The sequence below is a fragment of the Barbus barbus genome (assembly GCF_936440315.1).
Source record: "Barbus barbus genome assembly, chromosome: 23".
In the NCBI taxonomy this organism is placed as follows: Eukaryota; Metazoa; Chordata; class Actinopteri; order Cypriniformes; family Cyprinidae; genus Barbus; species Barbus barbus.
Window position 1 is genome coordinate 23,123,529 of NC_136751.1, and position 23,471 is coordinate 23,146,999.

General features: G+C 35.9%; 1 protein-coding gene across 2 annotated transcripts in view; it reads right to left on the reverse strand.

Annotated features, from left to right (window-relative positions):
* The window catches only part of LOC306843127 (solute carrier family 66 member 2-like), a 40,284-nt gene that overhangs the window by 2,264 nt on the left and 14,549 nt on the right, over positions 1–23,471 (reverse strand). Inside the window, exons 4-5 of one of the 2 annotated variants that reach the window (XM_079374414.1) lie at positions 11,699–11,915; positions 10,165–10,304 (exon numbers count right to left, since the gene is read on the reverse strand). In XM_079374414.1, the coding sequence (XP_079230540.1) occupies positions 10,232–10,304; positions 11,699–11,915 (290 nt within the window). In that variant the 3' untranslated portion in view covers positions 10,165–10,231. Of the gene's footprint in view, positions 1–10,164; positions 10,305–11,698; positions 11,916–23,471 lie in introns of those variants that run through there. The other variant, XM_079374413.1, reaches the window with a different exon arrangement.

Here is a 23,471-nt window from a genome sequence, read left to right on the forward strand (position 1 = left end):
GTAAAAAGTGATGCTGACTTAATAATTTTAAGGCAACGGGTTTCCTCAATTTTTTTTAAGTAATAATTGAAAAAAAAAAAAAGTTAAGTGACAGTTGACAATTTACTTAACTTATACTTTTTTTTATTATTAATTACTTAATAATTTTAAGGTAACGTGTTTCCTCAATTTTTTTTAAGTTAAGTCAACTTATCACTTTTTACAGTGATAAGAAGCCTATTTATGAAACATTGTGTGTCACCAAGCAGCACGCAGACTCAACCAGAGTAAAACAAGCAAAGTTTCACAAAAGTAAAATATTTCATTGTGTTTGGGGCAAATATCTGCACTCCTTGAATGCCGAATTTGGGGGCTGTAGCTAACTTCTGTAATCACTGTAAAAAAATTTAAAAAATAATTTGTTACTTAAAATAACTTAAAATAATTTGTTACCCCGCGGATTTAAATTTTTTTAGTTTAGTCAACTAAAATATTCCAGTTGTCCCTTACATTAACATTCTTAAAATTTAGTATCTTAAAATTTCAAGTTGACTAAACAAAAACAATTTAAGTCAGAGGGGTAACAAATTATTTTAAGTTGAAACTTTTTTTTTTTTACAGTGTAAGTGCCGTCTGAAATTTTAATCTAAAATTAGCATTTTTATCAGGCTCCTATGTTTAGGTTCAGTAATTTTACTCTAATGGCATTGTATAGGTTCCTTTCTATGCAATTAAAGTGAAATAACTGAACATAAATATAGGAGCCTGATAAAAATGCTCATTTTAGAAGTACATTTCAGACGGCACTTAGAGGCTTTTGCATCTGAACTCCTCAAATAGATCCATTTATGCATTATATGCAGAAAATTTACATTTAAATGTCAATTTGACCTTGTGAGGTTAAGAGACGGGAGGAACAGTGCATCCTGGGACACGGACCAAGCCATCTTCAGCATGCTTGGGGGATCATCAAAGAAAAAAAAATTTTTTTTGTAAATGTCAATCCTTGTTCCTTTTTAAAAAGTTTAGCTGTAAAAACTTCCAAGAAGCAGCCAAGGAGAGACACTGCATTCTCAGCGGTATTTATGCTGAATGAGTTCATTTATTTCTTTCAATTGTAAAGAGGGAAAAGGAGGTCTAAAGATGAGATCAGTCTATACATCCGCTGTCACAGACAGAGAGGAATGAGCATTGGACTTTTCGTGCTCATGGCAATTGCCCCGACAAGAGAAATGAGTCTTTCACACAACGTGGGGCAGCAGAAGCAGACATCTACAGTAATGAAATGGTCCATTCTTGCTAGCTGTCTTGCAAACCCACCTATTTCAACATGACATTGATTATTGTGCATTACGTTCTTTCTTATCACTGTCTGTGCACTGTTCTGGTGTCACAGGAAGATTGCGAATAAGATTGTAGGAACATCTGCTGGCAGGAGATTCGATGTTCTTTAACAGAAGTGTGAAATATCATCATTTATCTGGCTCTCAGATACTTTACAGTGGTAAAATATCGTGTTATGGACACTGCCCTACTAAATCAAATAGATAAGGCACTTTATTTTCATAGTCCTTGCTTTGTCCACAAAATGCTGATAGTTGGTGCTTCAAGCAAACTAAAAAGTGTCATGGAGGTGAACGAGGTGTAACAGTGAACTGGAAAAGGCCAATAGGGGTTCCTGAAAGTTATACTTTCCATTTGAAAAACTTTTCATAAAATGGAACATTTCATGGGTGGAAATCTCCATTAAAACATCCTGCTTAATGTGCTTTGAGTGGAAATGTGTCCTCTATGTCTGATCTCAAAGTTACGCCTCTCATTCCTCTCCTCCTTCATTCGTCTTTTGCATTCGTTTACTCTAGAGACCATATTCAAACATCATTAATGGGGATGAAACATTAATGAGGTAATTAAAGGGGGGTGGGTCATCTGTACAAGAGCGATGGTAACAGTGACTCCACAATGAAAACCACTTAATAGTTCTCCATCTTCTGCCCAGTGATCGCAAACCCTTTCAATTGTTCCCAAATATTAATTCAAACAAACACGCCCTTTCTCGCTCCCTTTCCCCTCCGAGCCCTATGCGGATTGACAGCAGATGAAAGAAATGCTCAGCAAACAGCGAGCAGCGCTTCAGGGCCTGTGAGAGAGGTAGAAGTGATTATTGCATTGATTAGCAGAACTGAGGCCACGGTTACAGCACTCCCAGTCCACACTGAACAGCCTGCACTCAACCCTGACAAGCCTTCAATTGATCCTCTTCAACCTGACACTCATCTCTACACTGAGAGGAAAGAGAGAGGCAGCTAGTGAAGAAAGAGAGAAAGAAAGAGAGAAAGAAAGAAAGAAAGAAAGAAAGAAAGAAAGAAAGAAAGAAAGAAAGAAGAGATTCCAGACACACAGACAGAAAGAAAGATTAATAGTAGCCAAAATGAAAAAAAAGACAGACAGACAGGTCAATAAACAAAACGAATGATAGAGTGGTAGAATGTTACCATCATAAATAGATAAAAAGTTAAGAACAGACATAGAATGAGGAAAAGAGTGTTAGAACACAAAGAAGGACTGGAGGATAAACTGAATGATCAATAGAACATAGATAAAATGAAAATGAAAGAATTGTGAAAAAAAACATTAGAACTGCTGACAGAACAAAAATTGATAGACAGAATGATAGAACAATAGGAAGAATGATAGAAAGAACAGCTGAGTGATAAAACTCTAGAAAGAACAATACATGGAATTATATAATGCCAGATAAAAGAACAGCCAGAATGAAAGATTAGATAGAATTTATAGAATGATAGATAGAGAGATAGATAGAGATAGAGAGAGAGAGAGAGATAGAGATAGAGATAGAGATAGAACAATAGACAGAATAATAGAATGATGGAACAACAGAAAAATAGAAAACATAGAATGCCAGAAACAAAACATTAAACTTTTAGGAACTTTAAAATGGTTATATATAAACAACTACACACAATATAGAGAGATATACAGACAGACAGACAGACAGACAGACAGCTGAAATGTTATAGAAAAATAAAACAAAAAATGTAATAATAGACAATAGACAGATAGATGGAATGATATAAAGGGAGTGATAAAACAATAGAATGATTGATTGATTGATGAATGATAAATCTAGATAGATTGATAGAATGATAAATAGAACGACAGACAGACAGATAGATAGACAGATGACATATAGAATGATAGCTGCAATGATATATAGAATGACAGAAAGAACGAAAGATAGACCAGCAGACAAACAGAATGGTAGTTAGAACAATAGATAGAATGATACAATCCCTTCTTGTATAACTGGTCTGTTGGTCTGGTGAAGCAGACTTCATGTCGATAGTTAAAAGGTCTGTCTACTCGAGGCTAGAGACACCAGACATATAAGACGCAAGACAAGCCTACCAGGCTTCTGATGGGATTTCAGTTTTGACATTTGGCACAGACATCTAAGAAGGGGCAACATTCTGAAGATCTGCTCCAGACAGATGTATCGACACACCGGCATCTTCCTTCACAGTCTCTCTGGTTTCTTTCTACTGAATTCACATCAATGGAGCGATAAACCGTGACCAGCAAGTAGCCTCTGAAAGAGGCATCAGAACTCTCTCATAAAGACCCTCACTCACTACAAATGTCCACAAAGGGACTGACAAGAAACAGAAATTCGTCCTGCTTCTAGTCGCTCTTCATCTATGGAAAGACAAAGACAAGCGAAAACAAAATCTTGAGAATCCGTCAGGGAAAGCAACTGTATGAACCACTGAAGGGCTGAAGGTAAAGTAAGCTCTTCAAAACTTTGGCACATTTGAAGACGGGTGAATTCAAATGGTCGGTGAGAGAAAAGACAGGCCATCCTCAACAAAAAGAATATGAAATATGCATGTAGATCGATCCATCCGGCTCAAACAAACAGAGTTTACACACTTCCTGAAACAGATCAGTCTCCACCATACACGCACAAAAAAAGAAAAACCACAGAAAAACCTCAGAGAGGAATAAGTGATGGAGAAAGGCCTCAAATCAAATTACGTTTCTCCACCATATGGCAACCAAACAAGCTCACACAGATCACTGTCTCACAAACAAAGCTTAGCCAATCAAAACAGTCAGAAAATACATTCAGCACAGCTGCGACGTGCTTTGGATGGAAGTAGAGTGTTCAAGTGGCCTTTAAATCAGTACGTTTGGACATTATAAAATCCCCCGTGATATATTTCTACTTCTGTATACAAAAACCCATTAAGAGCGATGCTAATGTCATACAAACTGGCATGTCAACAAGAAAAAATGATTGCTTTCTCTTTCGTTCCCTCCAGAAAGCCGACACTCTGCTCTCTTGTATTTTTCTTGTTCCTCACCCCCCTCCTCCGCTGTGCTTTGCCCTGGAGGGAATGTGAATAATTCTGTTGCGGTACTGGTCCTGGCAAGCCGTGGCTGCTAGCGGCTCCTCTAATTCAATCACACGACTCAGTCTGATCAATGGGGACTGTGCAGGATGCTGGCGCACCTCAGCTCACATTGGGTCATGTGGGGATCCACTCCAATGGCTTTTTCTTCTCTAATTAACCCAGACATGACAGCCAACAACTGTGACGGCAACAACTACTGATAAAGTTCTGTATGTTTGCCTGCCTCTAAGCGATAGCAACTCAAAGATCGAAATGTGTCCAGACATACCTTGTTAATATGTGCTGAGGTGAAACATCACTTTCAGGTATCAGAAAGTCAATGGCTATGGTTAGAACAGAATACTACTATTTCATGAACTCTCAATACCAAATTAGGGAAGAATTCAAATATTCACAACATATCAGTTATCAGCCACGATGGAAAAATTCTTTGATTTATCAATATAGCGGCCCATATTGGTTATTTATTTAAATTTTTTTTGTCTGTTTATAAGATTTAGATAACGCTTGCCATTATGAAAGGCTCATTTAAAGGGACAGCAACACAAAAAAGTGCATTTTTCTTTTAAGAGTGCATATTGTCATTGGTATGCGGTGTGAATGTACAGTAACAACAGCAGAACTATGTGCATTTGTGAATAAAATTAGTTTAGATTAGCAATATCCACGTTTTATCGGTTATCGGCCATAACATGGAAATAATTCATTTCAGCTCGTCAGATTGCAGTTATTGGCTTTTATTCAGTATTGTGCATCCCTACACAATATGTTTATTTTATATATGCAGGGAATAACTGAGCTACACTACCATTCAAAAACTTGGGGTCAGTAAGATTTTTTTTTTAAAGAAATTTATTTTTTTATTTTAATTAATTTTATTTTGCAAGGTTGCATTAAATTGATCAAAAGTAAATGTAAAGACATAAAATAAAAAGAAAAAATTGCAAATATGGTAAATAAAGATTTGCCATCACAGGAATAATTTTTTTAAACATTAAAATAGAAAATAGTTATTTTAAATTGTAATAATATGCCACAATTTTACTATATTTTTAATAAAAAAATAATAGACTTAGTGAGCTTAAGAGACTTCTTTCAAAAACATTTTACTGACCCCAAACTTGTACACTGCAAAACATATTTACATAATCAGTATTTACACTTGGTTTGCAGTAAAATTATCTAATAAAAATCCTAAAACTAGACAGATTTACTTGCGAAGCAAAGATAAGAAGACTTGTTTTTAGATATATATTTAATGCTTAAAATAAGAAAAAAGGGGGTGAGAAAATTATCCCAATAGGATAAGAAATGTAATAAATGAATTTAAAATATATACAAGAAAACAAGTATTAAATGTACAATATACAACCAGTATACAGTACAATGATTTTTAAACATGTCCTTCTTGATTATTTTATTGGACTAAGTTATAACACTTTGCACAAAACAGGATTAAACATACAATATTGAAATTAAAAATGCGAAGTAACTGCCAAATTTATTATTCAAAGACGATGTCTAAGACAACAATGTAATGCTTAAAGTTTAAATAAAGATTATCATTGCATAATGTTTCACATTTCAATTTTTAAAACAACAGTATGTAGAATACAATGTATACTTTCTAGTATTCCATTCTAAAAATATAGCTTGTTGGCAAATAAGAAAAAGAAATGGCATCCCTCAGTTTTGTTGACTTGTTTTAGGTTAATAAAGCATTTCTTTTACTCTGCTTGTGTCCATTTTCATGGATTTTGCTTCGCTAGCTATGATAAATGAGTTTTTGCCACCTGGGTGTATCACTGAGCACCATTTGAAGCGAATATAAGGTAGCTCGCATGCACAAACAGACCACAGAAAGACAAATAGCTCCCACCAGTTGTCATAACAGCAGCCACAACAAATCAGAACCGCATCTATGCTAGCAAGGACACTTTCCTTTCCCCAGATACCCTGTATAGCCAAGTTATATCTGCTGCTTCCTTATTTTTCTAAATACGGGAAACGTTTCGTATGGGCGTGAAACTCCCAGGGGTAATCAGGGCCGATCAGGGCTCTGTGTGAGCAGCGAGGCCCATGGCGAAGCTCGGTCTCGTGGGACAATCTGACTGCGTGTCTCTGCTTGTTAGGGAGACAGATTACAGCGCACTCAGCTTCATCAACACAGCAGGGTCCTGATGCTAACTACGCTCTTGACTTAGCATGGAGCCTAAACCCCAGAAACTGGATTCAGCCGACATTAGAGCTGAGTGGCTCCAACTTTTTTTGTTAACTTTTTAACATTTTAGAGCTCCTGTAGAGGCGCCTGGACTGGGAGAAGTGGGAGACAGTAGGTGAAAGACAACAACAGCACAGTGATCCTTGCTGTTCAATCTGAGTATTTGGGACTTATTCAATTAGACCTAAACTATATCTAGTGATTCTGAATTAAAGAAATGCATGGAAAAGCCTCTTCATGTTTCTTTTTCAATCTTACAGTACAAAGATGCTGCAGGTTATTTGTTGGATCTAATGCAGAAGTTGCAATGACATGTAACAAGTGCAACTGTGATGCAACATTTAATTTAAGTAAAATCAAAGTCTAAAATCTCAGTTTACCTAAAACTTCAACACCATTTTGTTGATAATCTACCTTAGACTCATATTGCCATTGACTTGAACCAACACTGATGCCATTATTGAAACAATTGTGTATTGAATTATGGACGCTCTTCTGTTTTACCTTTATCTGCATATTCAATTTTGCTAAAACAGCACATTATGACGAATCAACGTCTAAAACCATATCTTTAACATTACTGGAGCAGCTAAGCGAGTATTGGAAAATCAGAAAAGTTCAATTTACATTATCAATGATAAATAGTTCAACTATCACATTCCTCTGTTATTGTTCTAATTGTGGTGTGGACTACTTTATTGTCATTGAATTACATTCTAATTATTAGAATGATTATTAAAACTTTATAGTTATAGTTATCAGCATCAGTTTTGGTGTGAATGGCCCTTTACTACAACAACCTGCATCTAAGGTCTTTGCTTGCATCAGACAAGATGTTTTAAAATGAGGACGAGTGCGAGTCTGTGTTGGAGACTATGCTGTAGGAGAAAAAGGGGTTCACAGGGTGAGACTCCATGTATGCTGGTTCGTTAAGTCTCTATAATTACAACCATCAGAGTCCACACCAAGGCGAAAGACGATAGCCATTTGAAATATAATTTCACACTGAATGTGGCTGTCAGATACACACACGACAGAGTGAGAAAAAAGACAAAAAACCTAAAATAGGTTGAGCTCCTTTTGCTCACATGTGTCAACAGAGCCCCCAGGGTAAAAAATCTGAAATGAAAAAGATCAGGAATCAATTTCTGTAAAAATACAAATGTGAACACACTAAAAAAAAGCACTTTGTGTGTCTCAGTTCTGAGGGCCTTTCAGAACTTGAAAAATGGGGTGAAGTCTCATGGGAGAAAGGAGTCAGCGTTTTGCTGGATACCCAGTCCATTAATGTCAGTCACAGTCTAAGACACACATAGCCCTGCTGTTCCTCACTTCATCCTGTTCTTATATCTGTGTTTCCACCAGAGCAACATGAATTTAAACAGCAGCAGAGGTGGACACAGAATCAACGAGAAGTTCAAACGAGGAGAAAGAAGGTCAAAAAGAGATAGGAGCTTTCAGAGAATAGCAAGGGGAGATGGGCCATTTAAATCCTTCAGGTTCAATAAATGTCTGGCTCAAGGGCACAGCGTTGGACCCTCCCAGCTTCACTGGCCCGTATTAAGGACAGCAGGAGGGTATGGATGGTTGCTCTTGTTAAAGACAGTACTGCATGTGTCATTGGTAGAGGTACTGATGTAGAGTCTATCACAATACCTCATAAAGCTCTCTCTACAAGGGCACAGCAACACAAACACAAGCTCTGCTCCACAACCTAGTGAGCTGCAAAGCTAGAGGGCATTTTACAACCAAAAAAAAAGTGCCTATACTGACATTTTTGCAAAATTTAAAAAATGTTACTGCACATATAATTTACTGCAGTTTCCATATCGAATGAACAGTAAAATACAAAAAAAACTTTTCACACAAAAGTGTTTAGAGAAGCAGATAAAATTTTAACAAAGAATTAAGTGGTTCCTTGCTCAATACTATGTAATGACCTGAAACACTTTTACCATAGTGCATGGTTTGAAAATGACATTTGTATAACATAACCAGATCCATATATATGGCTTTTCTGACATAGCAAACTTGCTCGGTAGCACACCCGGTAGAGCACTATACTCAGATAAGGGTACTGTGAAACAAGAGTCAAGATAAAAGACTTGTAGAAGCAAGCTAAAATGGTATGGTTGTTCTGGAAAATGTGTTTTTATCTAAGTTAGGTTTAGTGTACATGGTACATTATTTTCAAACGAGATAGAATCCTTTAAGTCAACATAAAACATATTTAACTTTTGTCTCTTTTGGAAACACCTACTGGACTATTAGAGCAAATATAATATTGCAGAAATGTGGCCACAGGCACATTTTTCCAAAAAGCTGAGTTGGAATTTTAAGACAATATTGTTAAAATTTTAACATGCATTGAAGAAGTAATTAACCTAAAATGACAATTCTTTCACCATGTCCACACCATCATTTCATTCTAAACCTGTATGCCTTTTTCTTCACTGATACAGATGTTTGAAAAATGTTGCCACTGGTCTTTTCTATTCAGTGAAAGCATATACACCTTTTTCTTCAACGTGGAAGTAAGCCTATGGTTGAGACTTCCGGTTCATTAGTCATTATAGATAAATAACGAGAATAACAACAACGTGCAGTAAACTGTAAAACTGTTTGCACTAGAAACCAGTGTCTTCATAATCAAGATAATACATTAAAATAATATCGTAAGACGCACAAATTTTCAATATCAAGCAGCAAAACAAACTGTTTTGTACAGCTAAAAATAGCTGGATGCATATTAGACCGGAAGCTAAACCCATAGAATTTACAAAGGGCCGCCGCACCCATTTTTACGGCAAGAAAAAGATGGATAGGCTAATTTCCCAAAGCATAGTAAGCAATTTGTAACGCTCTACATTGACAATAACATTTCTCATGTGAACACTTAACCCACATTTGATTTCAACAGTTAGCTATTAGCATGTTGCTAATTCTAAGCTTCAATAAGCATAAAATTACCTAGCACATATAAATGTTGGATAAAATAGTTAGTCTGTGAATTATATTTACATAATTTCAACTTTTATAATCAATACTTTTTGGTACGGAGCAATTAAAACAGAATGGTACTAAATTAATTATATTTAGGCCTACATATAATTAACATACTAGGTAGGGGCTGTCAAGTTCCCCAAAATGCCATAAAGTAGTCTCTAAAATCTGTTTATTATACTAATACTTATTAAACTTCTGTATTCAAACAATAACTTTGTATGAAGTATGAAGAAGCTCTCAAATCTCATTCACACGTCTGTATGCTGAAACTTCAATCACAGACAGATCACAAATGCAATATGCAGAACCTGAATTAATGAATTAGATATATATTTTTTATATTGTTTGTAGTAGTTTCTGCACATTTAATCATTTTAGACAAAATCCCAAAAAGTTTGTGTGGAGCCTTGTCAGGTTTAAAAGTTCATTACATATTTATACGCAGATATATGAACACAATATACTGTATACACACAAACACTGCAGTGCTGTCTTGGTGACAGATATTTTCCACTCTTAAGATGTTGAAGGATGGCTTTAAATACACACTCTGTAGCATGTCTCCAAAGACTTCGCAATAATAATAAATTCACTCGCATGTGCAAAGAAACACAGATGTCAGTGCAGTGATCGATCGAGGGCCGTCGATGCCTGCAGACACTCTGAAATCACATCAAGGGCAAAGGCATTACACACTACACGCTATGGCAGTGACACATTCATTGTGTTCATAAAAAGATGGATTTCCGGAGAAATGCCATTTACATTAGCTTCCATTTTCCCTCTCTCAGCCTAATCTGTGCTCACAATGTTTAATTTGGCTCATAAAGGGGAGCCAGGAGCGTGCGTCACACCGAGTTCTGTGGAGCACACCATGAGACGAAGCTTTTTCTTTTTTTTCTTTTTTAAATAAAAAGAGGGGAAAAGAGCTGGCTTCAGCTGAAGTGGAGCTGATATTGAGCTGTGATTATTATGCTGACTGAAGCCTGAGGCTAAAGATATTAGCTTTACTCTAAATTCTCTCTGGTGCTCATTCTGGGCTTTTTTTAATTAAAAAAAAAAAAAAAAGTACCAGTCAGGTCAACTTAGTTTCACCAAGGAGTCTTCGGATTTGAGCAGAGTGGGCTATAACATCAATTAACAAGCTCATTAGCTGTCAAAAATTAATTATCATCATTACGTGCCTTTAATGAGTGATGTCTCGGGTGAAGCATGTCCTGCAAACAATTACCGTGTGTGAATTTAACCTTCTCACCATCTACCTGTCATAGCACAGGCAACACACATTATGGCAGCAATGAGCAAAAACTAGAGGTTGTTAGGCATAAGCTGTTTATTTTGAATGCTATATGGACATACTATTTTTTGTCTAATTAAACTAAATATAAAACACTGAAAACTAAAATCAGCTGTTTTAAATGCTACAGTTGCTACAGTTAAAGGAATAATTCACCCAAAAATAGGGTTGTGTGGCTTACTTATGGATTATGGACTTTGGACATTCTGACGGCACCCATTCACTGCAGAGGATCCATTGGTGAGAAAGTGATGTATTGATAAATTTCTCCAAATATGTTCTGATGAAGAAACAAACTCATCTATTCTATGGCCTGATGTTCAATTTTGGATGAAATATTTCTTTAAGCATCATAACATTTTAATGCACGTTACAAAAAATGTTTATCATTTAATTTATTTTCAGATTCATTTGGGACAGAGCTGTTTTAAAGAAAAGTGTTTTTAAAGAACAACTTCACGTTTGCTGTAATCTAATGCTCACTTAATATACATGTAAATGTAAAAACAGGGGAAATGAGCATGAACAATTAAATAACCAATAGTGATAAATTACCTCTAATATCAGCTGATAAATTATATGGTACTCATATATTCTGCATCCTTAGAGTCAAACAGAATTTTACACTAAACCTGTTACAATGAATTTTGGGATTGCATTTTCTGCTTGGTAAGTTTTTGAATGTAACATTTTGATGTAATGTAATGCCCAAATTAAACATTTTATTAAAAGATCAATAACAGTTTGGGTCTTGTTTACCTCATGCCTCGGGTGGAGCGGTTGTTGTAGTTCTGCAGCAGCTGAGGCAGTCCCAACATGGCTTCAAACATTACAGCCAAAGAGCCCAGGGCCTCCACAAATAGGACCCAGTCCAGAAAGAGGAACGTTATGAAAGCACACAGCAGCGTGAAGGCAAAGCAGAACATCAGATAGTCCTCAAAAGAACTCCAGCTCCAGAAATACCGAAGGTCCAAGTCTGCAGGAGAGACAAAGACAGATAAAAAAGGATCATAAAAGTATTTCATATACAGACAATGCGTTATCTCTAAGCAATTCTCTATAACACTACCCAAGAAAATAATAAATGGAAACTTTGAAGCATTTTATCATTAGTATGCATGTCACAAAGCCTCTCACGCTATATGAAAAGTTAAATGAGCTTTGAAACCTGTGTGCCTCTTTCTGCAAATCTCCATTATATAAAGAAACCCATTTACGACAACTCAACATTTCATTTACAATTTTCCTGAGAGCTGTGAAATAAATGACCAGGCTCTCCAGGGGAACACAGCCAAACATTCAGCAGTGAGGATTAAGCACTTGTATAAAATAATAACTGTACTCAAGTCAGCAGAAAAGAAACCATACACATATGGATATATATAAAAAGTTTGGGGTAAGTTTTGGGGTTTTTCTTGGAAAAGAAACATTTAAGATTGCTGACAATGTAGATTTGCCATAAAATAAAATCAATAAATAAAATATATTAAATTGTAATAAAAATTGCACTGTTTTTGAATGCATTTTTGCTCAAATAAGTGCAGCCTTGGTGAGCACAATAATATTCTTTCAAAAACAAACAAAAATATTTCTTTGTATAAAATCTGTACTGTACACCGATTGTAGCACAAAATAATAAACTTAAGAAAAATGGAAATCATTAAAATATTTTGAAGCCTTTATGTATAATGCATTATAAGGGTATTTAATGTAGAATCTTTTCATAAATATTTGTAACTAAAGTTAAAAAGCATTGTAATATTATCAGATTCCTCGTTACATCTGAAATTAGTTGTTTGGAATGTGTTTTTACTCTCTAAATGTGAAACAACGAATAGGTAAGTACTATATTGTATTATAACTTACAATTATTCATGAAATCATACAAGGAAGGTGCATTACAAACCATAATTAATGCATTAAATATGTGCTATATAAAAGGGCATCAAGTAAAGTGCAACCTACATTTTATTTCTGAATGAATTTAAAAAGGGCTAATATTTTGATCAAATAAATGTTGATAAGATAAATTAGTACATTTATACAGTATAAAGAGCTATTATGTTTAAAGAATAAATGGCAAAATGAAAATTAATGGCAAATGTGGTACATGTTTTGTCCGGTCTCTTAAGAATCAGTGAAGAGACAAACAAATAAGACACAGGATAGGGAAGACAGCTTCTTTGTCACATTGGTCATCTCTACATTAGTGATCACGAACCATGTGAACCATCCTGACATGATCAACGAGTACCTGTCTCTCGCCCAAACTGATGGCACAGGATCCTGAAATGAGCTGACATCAGCTCCAAAGAATTGATAGCTAAATAATAGCCCTATTTGTTACAGCTCTGACTGGAGTGTCGCGTTCAGCGGCAGCGAGCCCGCAGACCACATGCTGTCATTTAGTAGGTTTTGTGTTCTGATTTTTTGCATGCGTCTACCTGACAGGCACCGGCACTGTAGTGTGGCCGCCGTGCCATCTGCTGTCAGGAAACATTTGCATGACTGTGTGGTAAAGCAATGGGCGAGACGTCTCGATGTGTGTTTGTGTGATTAATGCACCGTATTATCAGAAAACTCATGGCTTGAATTTGGAGAACAGATAGGATCAGGAATGAAAAAGCCTCAGAAATCACATAAACGGTAAGTGCTAAACTAGGAAGGACAAGAAAAATCGTGAACAGATTTTTTTTGTCAATATGAAAGTATAGTTTCCATGAATTCATGTGATATTGGTCCAAACTTAACTGTGGTACCACTATATGTGGTAATAAAAGTAGATTTCGGTATATGTACAAATATGATTAAAAAAAATATATATATTTTTTTTCATTAGAAGATGAAATGGTATTGAAATCACATCAGCTAAGGTCAGATTACAATTGTTACAATTTAACATATTACTGTTCAAATGTTTAGGGTTATGATGTTTTATGGAAATAAATCAATACTTTTATTAAGTATTGATAAATTATAAATTGCATTAAATGGAGAAAAAAACATGTAAATAGTTTTACATTGTTACAAAATATATATTTCAAATAAATGCTTTTTTACTTTCTATTCATTCAAGAACATACACACAACATCACAGTTTCTACAACATTCATAGTAAGAAATATTTCTTGTGCACTAAAGCAGCATATTAGAATGATTTCTGAAAGATAATGTGACACTAAAGACTAGTGACAGCTTTGCCATCACAGAAATAAATTACATTTTAAAATATATTAAAACAGAAAACAGATTTTAAATTGTTACAGTATTTCACAATATTAGTTTTTACTGTATTTTTGATCAAATAAATGCAGCCTTGGTGAACAAAAGACACTTCTTTCAAACTTTAAAAATTTTAATTGTGTTTTTTAATTTTAATTTTAACCCTTGTGGGTTAATTAGTGAAGCAGTTTATCAAGAAAAAGTGCTTTTTTACATGCATGTGTTGTATTTGTCAAATGTTTTGATGGGAATTTGAGGAAACATCTGGAACAGGCACCGAACAAGTCCCACTCGGAACGCCTCGACCTGAACGTCTCCACAACCTACAGGTAACCTTGGTGCTCTGACAGCCCTGATGCAACTTTACAGCAATACATCATTGAGAGATAGTTAGAAGGTGGTTGAGAAAACTATGATGGTGTGATGGGCCGCCTCAAGATTTGCCCTTGGCTAGTTAACACTTTGTGTTGGAAACTCAATCGATTGAGACTCTACTTAAATAGTTACTTAAAATTAGATGAAAACAGATAATTATGTAAGGGATCAGGAGGGGTAATTAAGCAGTTGACCCCAAGGGGAGTGACTAGAACAGCATTTGCTGGGAATACACTTCAGCATCTAGAGGTCGAACATCTGTGTGGTGATGCTGGAGAGATGTCACTAGGGGTTTGAATGCCTGACAATACAAAGTCGAATGATTAATTTAACCTTAGTCATTCACGGCACTGCAGAGTGACCTTCTGTGATCCATGTGATCTATAACCTTCAGCATATGAACTCGATCGCAACACCCAGAACAAAACTAGAATATGCTGCACTCACAGCAGAGAAAAAAATGACTCCTGGTAGCCATCAGCAATGCTGGAAAACGTTTTGAAATAAAAGAGTTGTTTTAGCTGATTGAGACATCATTCAATGGTAGTGTTATAACTCATGAATATTATGAATAATAATTAGGACAGAGGCCCTCCACAAATTAAACCACCAGAGAAAATAAAAACAAAATTAGAAATCAGTTAATTTATGTATGTTTGAATATGTGTGCGTGTATATATATATATATATATATATATATATATATATATATATATATATATATATATATATATATATATATATATATATATATATATATATATATATACACACACATACATATACAGTTTCTACAACATTCATAGTAAGAAATATTTCTTGTGCACTAAAGCAGCATATTAGAATGATTTCTGAAGGATAATGTGACACTAAAGACTGGCTGCAGAATATTCAGCTTTGCCATCACAGAAATAAATTACATTTTAAAATATATTAAAACAGAAAAAAGATTTTAAATTGTTACAATATTTCACAATATTAGTTTTTACTGTATTTTTGATCAAATAAATGCAGCCTTGGTGAACAAAAGACACTTCTTTCAAACTTTTAAAATTTTAATGGTGGTGTAATTATGTAACCATTCAGAAAGTGACACGCAGAACTGCTGACTAATTAATTGGGGACCCTGCATTTAATCCTAGAACAACCCGAGGTTAAATGTCTTACTCTAAGGCTGCAAGGCACATCGGTGATAGATCACTGAAAGCTCCTTACAGGGATAAAACCAGTTGCTTTCTGGAAACAGTTTCTGAAATTTAGACACTAAACACACTATGCAAATTCAGCTACAAACGAAACACAAATGCACAGCACATTCATTTGGTGCCCAAGACAAACACTGACACTTAATTTGTAATAAGCAGCATTAAATAAAATGCTCTAACAATTTCATTATTCATCTGGGAGCAAAATGCATAAAAATATATTCATAGTTCATAAATCCCACACCTTCAGAACAAATTGCTAAGTATTAAAATGCACCATGTATCATCGATTCTAGGGAGTGGGCTTTTTTGACCAGCAAACACCCAGAACACCCTAGAAATAGTTTACAAAATGCCATCATCCTTCATCCAGGCTGATGTGCGAGCTATAATCCATCATGCTCCAGAACGTCTTGTTCTCCACTAGTGCCATTCAGAATGAAACGGTCACACTTCAAAACGAAAGATATAGAGAACAACCTTTTCTTCTCAGATGTCTACAGATCAAACACTTCAATTACTAACCTCAATAGCACCTCAAAGTTGGAAGAGTGCCTTAACCTTTGTGTGTCTTGTAGCACTATCTGTAGTCTTGACCTACATCAGGATGTCAGGCCAATAACAGGTTTTAGCTTCCTACTGCAACTTCAATCTCAGATCCCCCCCCCCCAAAAAAATCAGGCCAGAACAACCTTTGAAGAGACTGACAACTAATAAGGAGGCCCATCCAAATAAGCCATTTCTTCCGCTTCTCTCACAGTGGCTGTGTTCCCAAGGTCTGCAACGTGATGAGCCCTTTCTCATGTTGTGTTCATGCCTGGATGAAGGCCAAGGGCCCTATGGCAGATGCTTGTATGGGCTCTGTAATTTTTCAGGGCTCTGCCCATCAGCTGCACCCTCAAAGCCATTCAAGGCCATGTTGAAGTTTTGCAGAATCCCATGAGTGTTTATTTATACACAAATTCATTTTTCATGCATGATCATGCATATTTATTTGCAGATGCACATGCCTCTGGTATGACAGGAATGCTTAATTATGTGTTGCCATAAACAGTCAATGCAATATAAGAGAAATATTTTTAAAATATTTTTATGTATACAGATTTTTAATGTGCTGGGAAGGATTTTTCCGATCTCTCTGCTCATGTGTGGACACTATCTATGGTGGCTGCAGTAGGTTTCTGGGTTTTGAGAACACTAAACTTAAAGGCATGCTGAAGAACAGATGTCCAGAACTGCTGAATAATTCATAAAGCTGATGTTCAAATATAGCTATCTATAACCTACAGAAGTCTTAACTCCGCCTCTTGCTTCGAATATTCAGTACAGTTCTATTTTCTTTTTGACCGACATAATCACAACTACCAAAATCTGATGCACTTCATGAATATTTATACAATTCGGTGATACTACTTTGCATTGATGCTTACTTAGTATGCATGCGTTCAACATATTTTCTGTCAAGTGTGACGGTTCTATTTGCATTACGCAGTTCTTTCTCTCTCTCTCACACACACAGTTTATCCATGATAAGCAGTATGAGAGTCCTAATGAACCTTCTCATTCTGTGTCTTTTTGACTGACAAAACTACTCTGAGCTGATCCACTCAATGAATATTCATGCAATAAAGTGATACGCACACCACTTTGCAATGGATTTCATGCATGCGTACCCATAGCATGCGCTTACTTCCTGCCAAGTGTGACCAGTCTCCATTTGGAGCTCACTGAATATTAATTAGCAACCTTGTGGGTTAATTAGTGAACCAGTTTATCAAGAAAAAGTGCTTTTTTACATGCATGTGTTGTATTTGTCAAATGTTTTGATGGGAATTTGAGGAAACATCTGGAACAGGCACCGAACAAGTCCCACTCGGAGCGCCTCGACCTGAACGTCTCCACAACCTACAGGTAACCTTGGTGCTCTGACAGCCCTGATGCAACTTTACAGCAATACATCATTGAGAGATAGTTAGAAGGTGGTTGAGAAAACTATGATGGTGTGATGGGCCGCCTCAAGATTTGCCCTTGGCTAGTTAACACTTTGTGTTGGAGACAGGTAATCGATTGAGACTCTACTTAAATAGTTACTTAAAATTAGATGAAAACAGATAATTATGAAAGGGATCAGGAGGGGTAATTAAGCAGTTGACCCCAAGGGGAGTGACTAGAACAGCATTTGCTGGGAATACACTTCAGCATCTAGAGGTCGAACATCTGTGTGGTGATGCTGGAGAGATGTCACTAGGGGTTTGAATGCCTGACAATACAAAGTCGAATGATTAATTTAACCTTAGTCATTCACGGCACTGCAGAGTGACCTTCTGTGATCCATATGATCTATAACCTTCAGCAAGGGAACTCTATCGCAACACCCAGAACAAAACTAGAATATACTGCACTCGTTTTGAAATAAAAGAGTTGTTTGAGCTGATTGAGACCTCATTCAATGGTAGTGTTATAACTCATGAATATTAATTAGGACAGAGGCCTTGAAGGTCTTTTTCAAATCAGGTCCTCCACAAATTAAACCACCAGAGAAAATAAAAACAAAATTAGAAATCAAAGTTAATTTATGTATGTTTGAATGTGTGTATATACATATATACACTGTATATAGAGGGGATGGATGGATGGATGGAGGGACGGATGGACGGACGGACGGATGGACGGATGGGGATCCTTACACCGGTTTTCACCGATCCTTATGGACGGACGGACGGATAGATACACACACATAACATACATACATGAATAGATAGAGGGATAGAACGAACAAACAATAGAACAATAGATAGAATGATCCACCAGATTTCAGGCTTTGTTGGTTGTAAACTAACCGTATATCAGAAGGCCTCACTACCTCATCAGAGAGCATGTACACTAGGGATTATCAGTAATTTAAAGCATCTTATCTTCCTCTCAGCTCCCTTGTTGATGGTGTGTACTGGTCAATATTTAAAGCCATTATTGAACAGAGGACTGATTTTTTTTTGGTCTATCTCTCCTTATCACACTTCTCCTCTGTCCAGGTGTTTTGCCACTGATGGACATCCAGATCACCTTCACGCTGGTGTGTGTGTGTGCACGTGCAGGTGTCTGGATTATCCTACAAAATCTTAATCGTTCTCGGTGATAAATCTAAGTGGCCATAAAATGAGAGGGGAAAGGAGAGATTAGGTGTTTAAGGGTAAAAGCATTCTCTCAGACTGACTATTCTGTTTGAGTTCATTCTCGACCATTCTCTAACCTCAGGCAAAGGCATCGAGATCGCTTTGCCAAAGCAATTCTTCATGTCTACCTGTGCATTCAGTCATCTTCCTGCTAAACGCGGTGAGGGCAGGTGGCCGAGGAAGGAGGGCTCATGCAGAAGCTCCATCACTTTACTCAGCACAGCTACAGTCACGACCCCTGAGCTTACAACAAACCCCCAGATGTTTATAAAGCAAAGAGTTTAACCAATCATAACCTTCAGGACTTCGGCTGTGAATTAGTGAGGCACAGCAAAGTACCCTATTGGTTATGTGTGATATGCTTGCCTAAATAATCATTTCTAATAATTTCATGACATTGCATAGACATAAAATGCAATATTTTAATTATTTAATAAACATTAAAATACTAATGATCAGTGTTATTTTAGTACCACTTTAGTACCGTTTCATACCGCAAAATACAATTATATTTTGTATTAATATTTTGAATAAATTTTTAAATACATTTTCTGTCTTCATCTTAAAGTTTTAGAAATTTAGTTGTGTTTTTGTAATTTTTTCTTTTTAAACTCGCTTAAAATGATAAATGCTGAATTTTTAAAATTATTTTATTTCAGTTGACATTTATTTAATTTCAAGTAATGAAAATATTTTAATTTATGGTCTTAGTTTTAGTTAATTACAATAACACAGCTAATGGTTAAATGGTTATGGTAGATTACATTTACAAAGAAGTAATTTTAGTTATTTTTTTTAGAAAGATAATATAGAATTTTTATTAGGTTGTCTGCCATAACACAGAAATAATTATAGGTTTAGTTGCATAAGGCCAGGATTTTAAAACCATGCATCCCTATTTTTACTGATTGTGACCCAACCAATTATAATTTTCAAAGTTAACTAATCATTTAAAAAATAATTAGTTTTAGTAAATAAAGTATATTGGAGTGTTTTACAAGAAATTCTATTTCAGTATTTTTACTTAAACAATGGTTTAATTCAGTATTTGTAGTCTCTTTAATTATTTACTTTATGAAATTTATTAGCAATTTCTGATTGAACTGGAAAAAAGATGTAGGATTGAATTTGAAACAGTGCATGTGAACGCAACTTAAAGGCATCTGAACAGGTTAGATGAACTAGTCTAATATGTAGTTTTGCTCTAATTAGTAGGGTACATAGAACTCAATAAGTCAACCAATAAGTGGGTCACAGTCCACTGCAAGAAATGTGTAAGATCATTGAAAAGTAATTAAGTAACTCTAAACTCAAGCGTCCCCACTACCACATCAATGTCAAGTGATGGACTCTCTGCTACAGTATATGATGAAATCTTACCCTCACTGCTTTCCTCTTGGACTGTCAGTGATTACCCGGGCAAAAAAACACCGGACAGCTTGTCAGCACTGGCCAGTATTTCATCAGGGATTCTAGAGTTATGAGGCAGCATTAGGCATGCAGGGGAAGAAGAGAAAGGCTAGATGAGAGAGAGAGAGAGAGAGAGAGAGAGAGAGAGAGAGAGAGAGAGAGAGAGGAGAGCACTAAAAGCAACTCTGATACAGGTTACATAAGACTACGCAAGACACTGACGGTGAGTCAAGGACACAGCATAAAGAACACACACACACACACACACACACACACACTAACAGACGCTGCAGGAGGGATTCCCCAAACAACGAGGCTGAGCCAATGCAAGATTTACCTGCCATTAAAATGCAACCGTTTGTGCCGCTCCATGACTGCATAAAGACTGCAGAGATCTGGGATGTGCTGCACAATTCAGTCAATGACATAATTCACAGTGAAAGGGAAGGGTGTGAAACTGTTAATGTTAATGAGAAAGGGGAAAACAGTGCCATCAGGACAAAAACGGACAATGTACAGATGGAGGTGAGAGAGTGGGTGTGAAGGGAGAGAGAGAGAGAGAGAGAGAGAGAGAGATTAGAAACTCATTTCAAAGTCAGAACAGAACAATTCATCAACAACTAAAGCAGCATGTGGGATTATAATGCCGCAAGGTGAATCTGTCACTTCATCAATGTGCGGTTCTTCAAATATACTTTGTCTTTGCCTTCAATGAGTTGATTTTAATAAAAAAAATAAAATTATTTCTGGTCACATTAAAACTGTCTTGGAAACTTTAACACAACCTTTAGCATTTATCTTGATAATTCTCTGTGCTTCTGTCATTAAATACAGCAGATGAAATCATGTAATTAATTCCTATACATTGTTATCGATAGATCAGTGACTATTATAGATTGTTAATATTTTGAATCCGTTTTCATTTTTAATTTTTCCATTTTCTGTTTTCACTTCATTTAGTTAAAGTTTCAGTAATTTTGTTGTTTGTCATTTTGTATTTTTTTTTTTCAGTTTTAGGTTTAAGAAATGATAATTTCTTAATAAATAAATGAATGATTTTCTTATTTAGTAACAAGAAATTTTGCCTTGACAGCTAGCTGAAATACATTTTTTTTTTTTAGTATTCATTTTATATTAATGTTTGTTTTATTTCAAGTAAAAATTGCCTTTAATTTTAGTTTCAGTTTTAGTCAACTACAGTGCTCTCCATAAGTATTGGAACAGTAAAGTCAAAATTGCTCTGTTGGCTGTGGAGTCAAGACATTTGCAAATATGATTAAAAGATGAATATGAGACAAAACTACGGAATGTCACATTTTATTATTAGTCGTTTTAACATGTTAAAATACATGTTTTACCAAATATAAAGAACAGCACTTTTAGAGTTCATCACACTCATTGATGCATAAGTATTGGGACAGTTGAACATAAGGCAGATATAAAAGATTAAAAGCTATTATTTATTTGCAGATCCCTTGCACACAATCACAGCAGTGAGTCTGTGGCCGATAGACATCACCAGACTCTTGGTCTCATCCTTTGAAATACTTTTCCCAGCCTTTAATGCAGCCAATCCCAATTGTTGCTTGTTTTGGGGAGTTTCTGCCTTTACTCTCCTCTTCAGCTGGTGAAATTCATGTTCAATCAGATTTAAATCTGGAGATTGACTTGGGCAATCTAAGACTTTCCATTTCTTTGCCCTTATAAATTCCTTGACTGAACTGGCAGGGTGTTTTGGGTCATTGTCCTGATGCAATATGAAGCACTTCCCAATGAATCTGGTGGCATTTTCTTGAATATTGGAAGGCAAGATGGTTTTGTACCCTTCCAAATTCATTCTGCTAATGTCATCATACATTAAGTAATCAGTAAAGTTGAGAGAGCCTGTTCCAGAGACAGCCATGCATGCCCATGCCATGACACCACCTCCACCATGCTTTACAGATGAGGCTGTATGCTTGGGATCATTTGCAGTTCCCTTTTTTTTATCCACACTTTTGCTTTCCCATCACTTAGATAAAGGTTAATCTTGGTCTCATCGGTCCATAAACACAGTTCCAAAACTCTTCTGGCTCACCTTTGAGCTTTTTTGCAAACTCTAATCTTGCCTTTCTATTTTTGGTGCTGGTCAGAGGTTTGCATCTTGCTGTGTAGCATCTGTAATTCTGTGTAAAAGTCTCCTGAGGACAGTAGACTGTCAGAGCATCACCCCAGCTTTCTGGGAGTTGTTGGTGATTTTACAGACACGTCTTTTAGGGTTCATTTTCACAGCTTTTATGATTTGTCTGTCATCAACTACTGTTGTTTTCTCAGCCGATCAGGTAGTTGTTTGTTGCTGGTGTCGCTGGTGGTTTCCAAACTCTTGATTTCTCCATGCCCTTTGTTTTTGCTATAGCTCTAATTGACTTCCTCTTTCTTTTAGCATCCAAATTGCTTGCTTTTCTCTCAAAGTCAGCTCCCTCATCTTCATCCTGGTTTGTGTGTGTCATCATCGAATGCAAGATTCAGAATACAGAAGTAATGGATATAACTGATACAACATATTCCCTGCTTTTAATATCTGAAGAATTAATGGAACAGGACACAGCTGATCACTTAGAAAGACCTGTGAGGCAACTGTTCCAATACTTATGCTCACATCAGATAGGATGAAACTTTAAAAGTGCTGAACTTCTTAGCTGGCAAAACATCTGTGTTGAATCACCCAATAATAAAATGTGACATTCTGTATTTTTGTCTCATATTCATCTTTTAATCATATCTGTAAACGTCTTGACTCCACAGCCAACAGAGCAATTTTGTCTTTACTGTTCCAATACTTTTGGAGGGCACTAGTCTGTATGTAATAAGGTGATAGACAGTATTAACGTCAAGATTTACTGAGTGAAAGTTATGTATAATCAATTTTGACACAAATTGCTGTTCCTCAGTTGTGGAATCATTTTCCTCATGATCAGCAATTCTGCTCTTAGTACATCTTTCAAAATTAATGTGTGTACTTGTTTATCATGGGGTCAACATTGTCAGTAAAGAGCATGCGTGAGATAATTTGAGATAAGCGCAAAGAAAACAAACAAACAAAAAAACTTTTGAACAGAACATTTTCTGTAAACTGACCAAATTATGCAAAAAGTGTAATTTTGTATA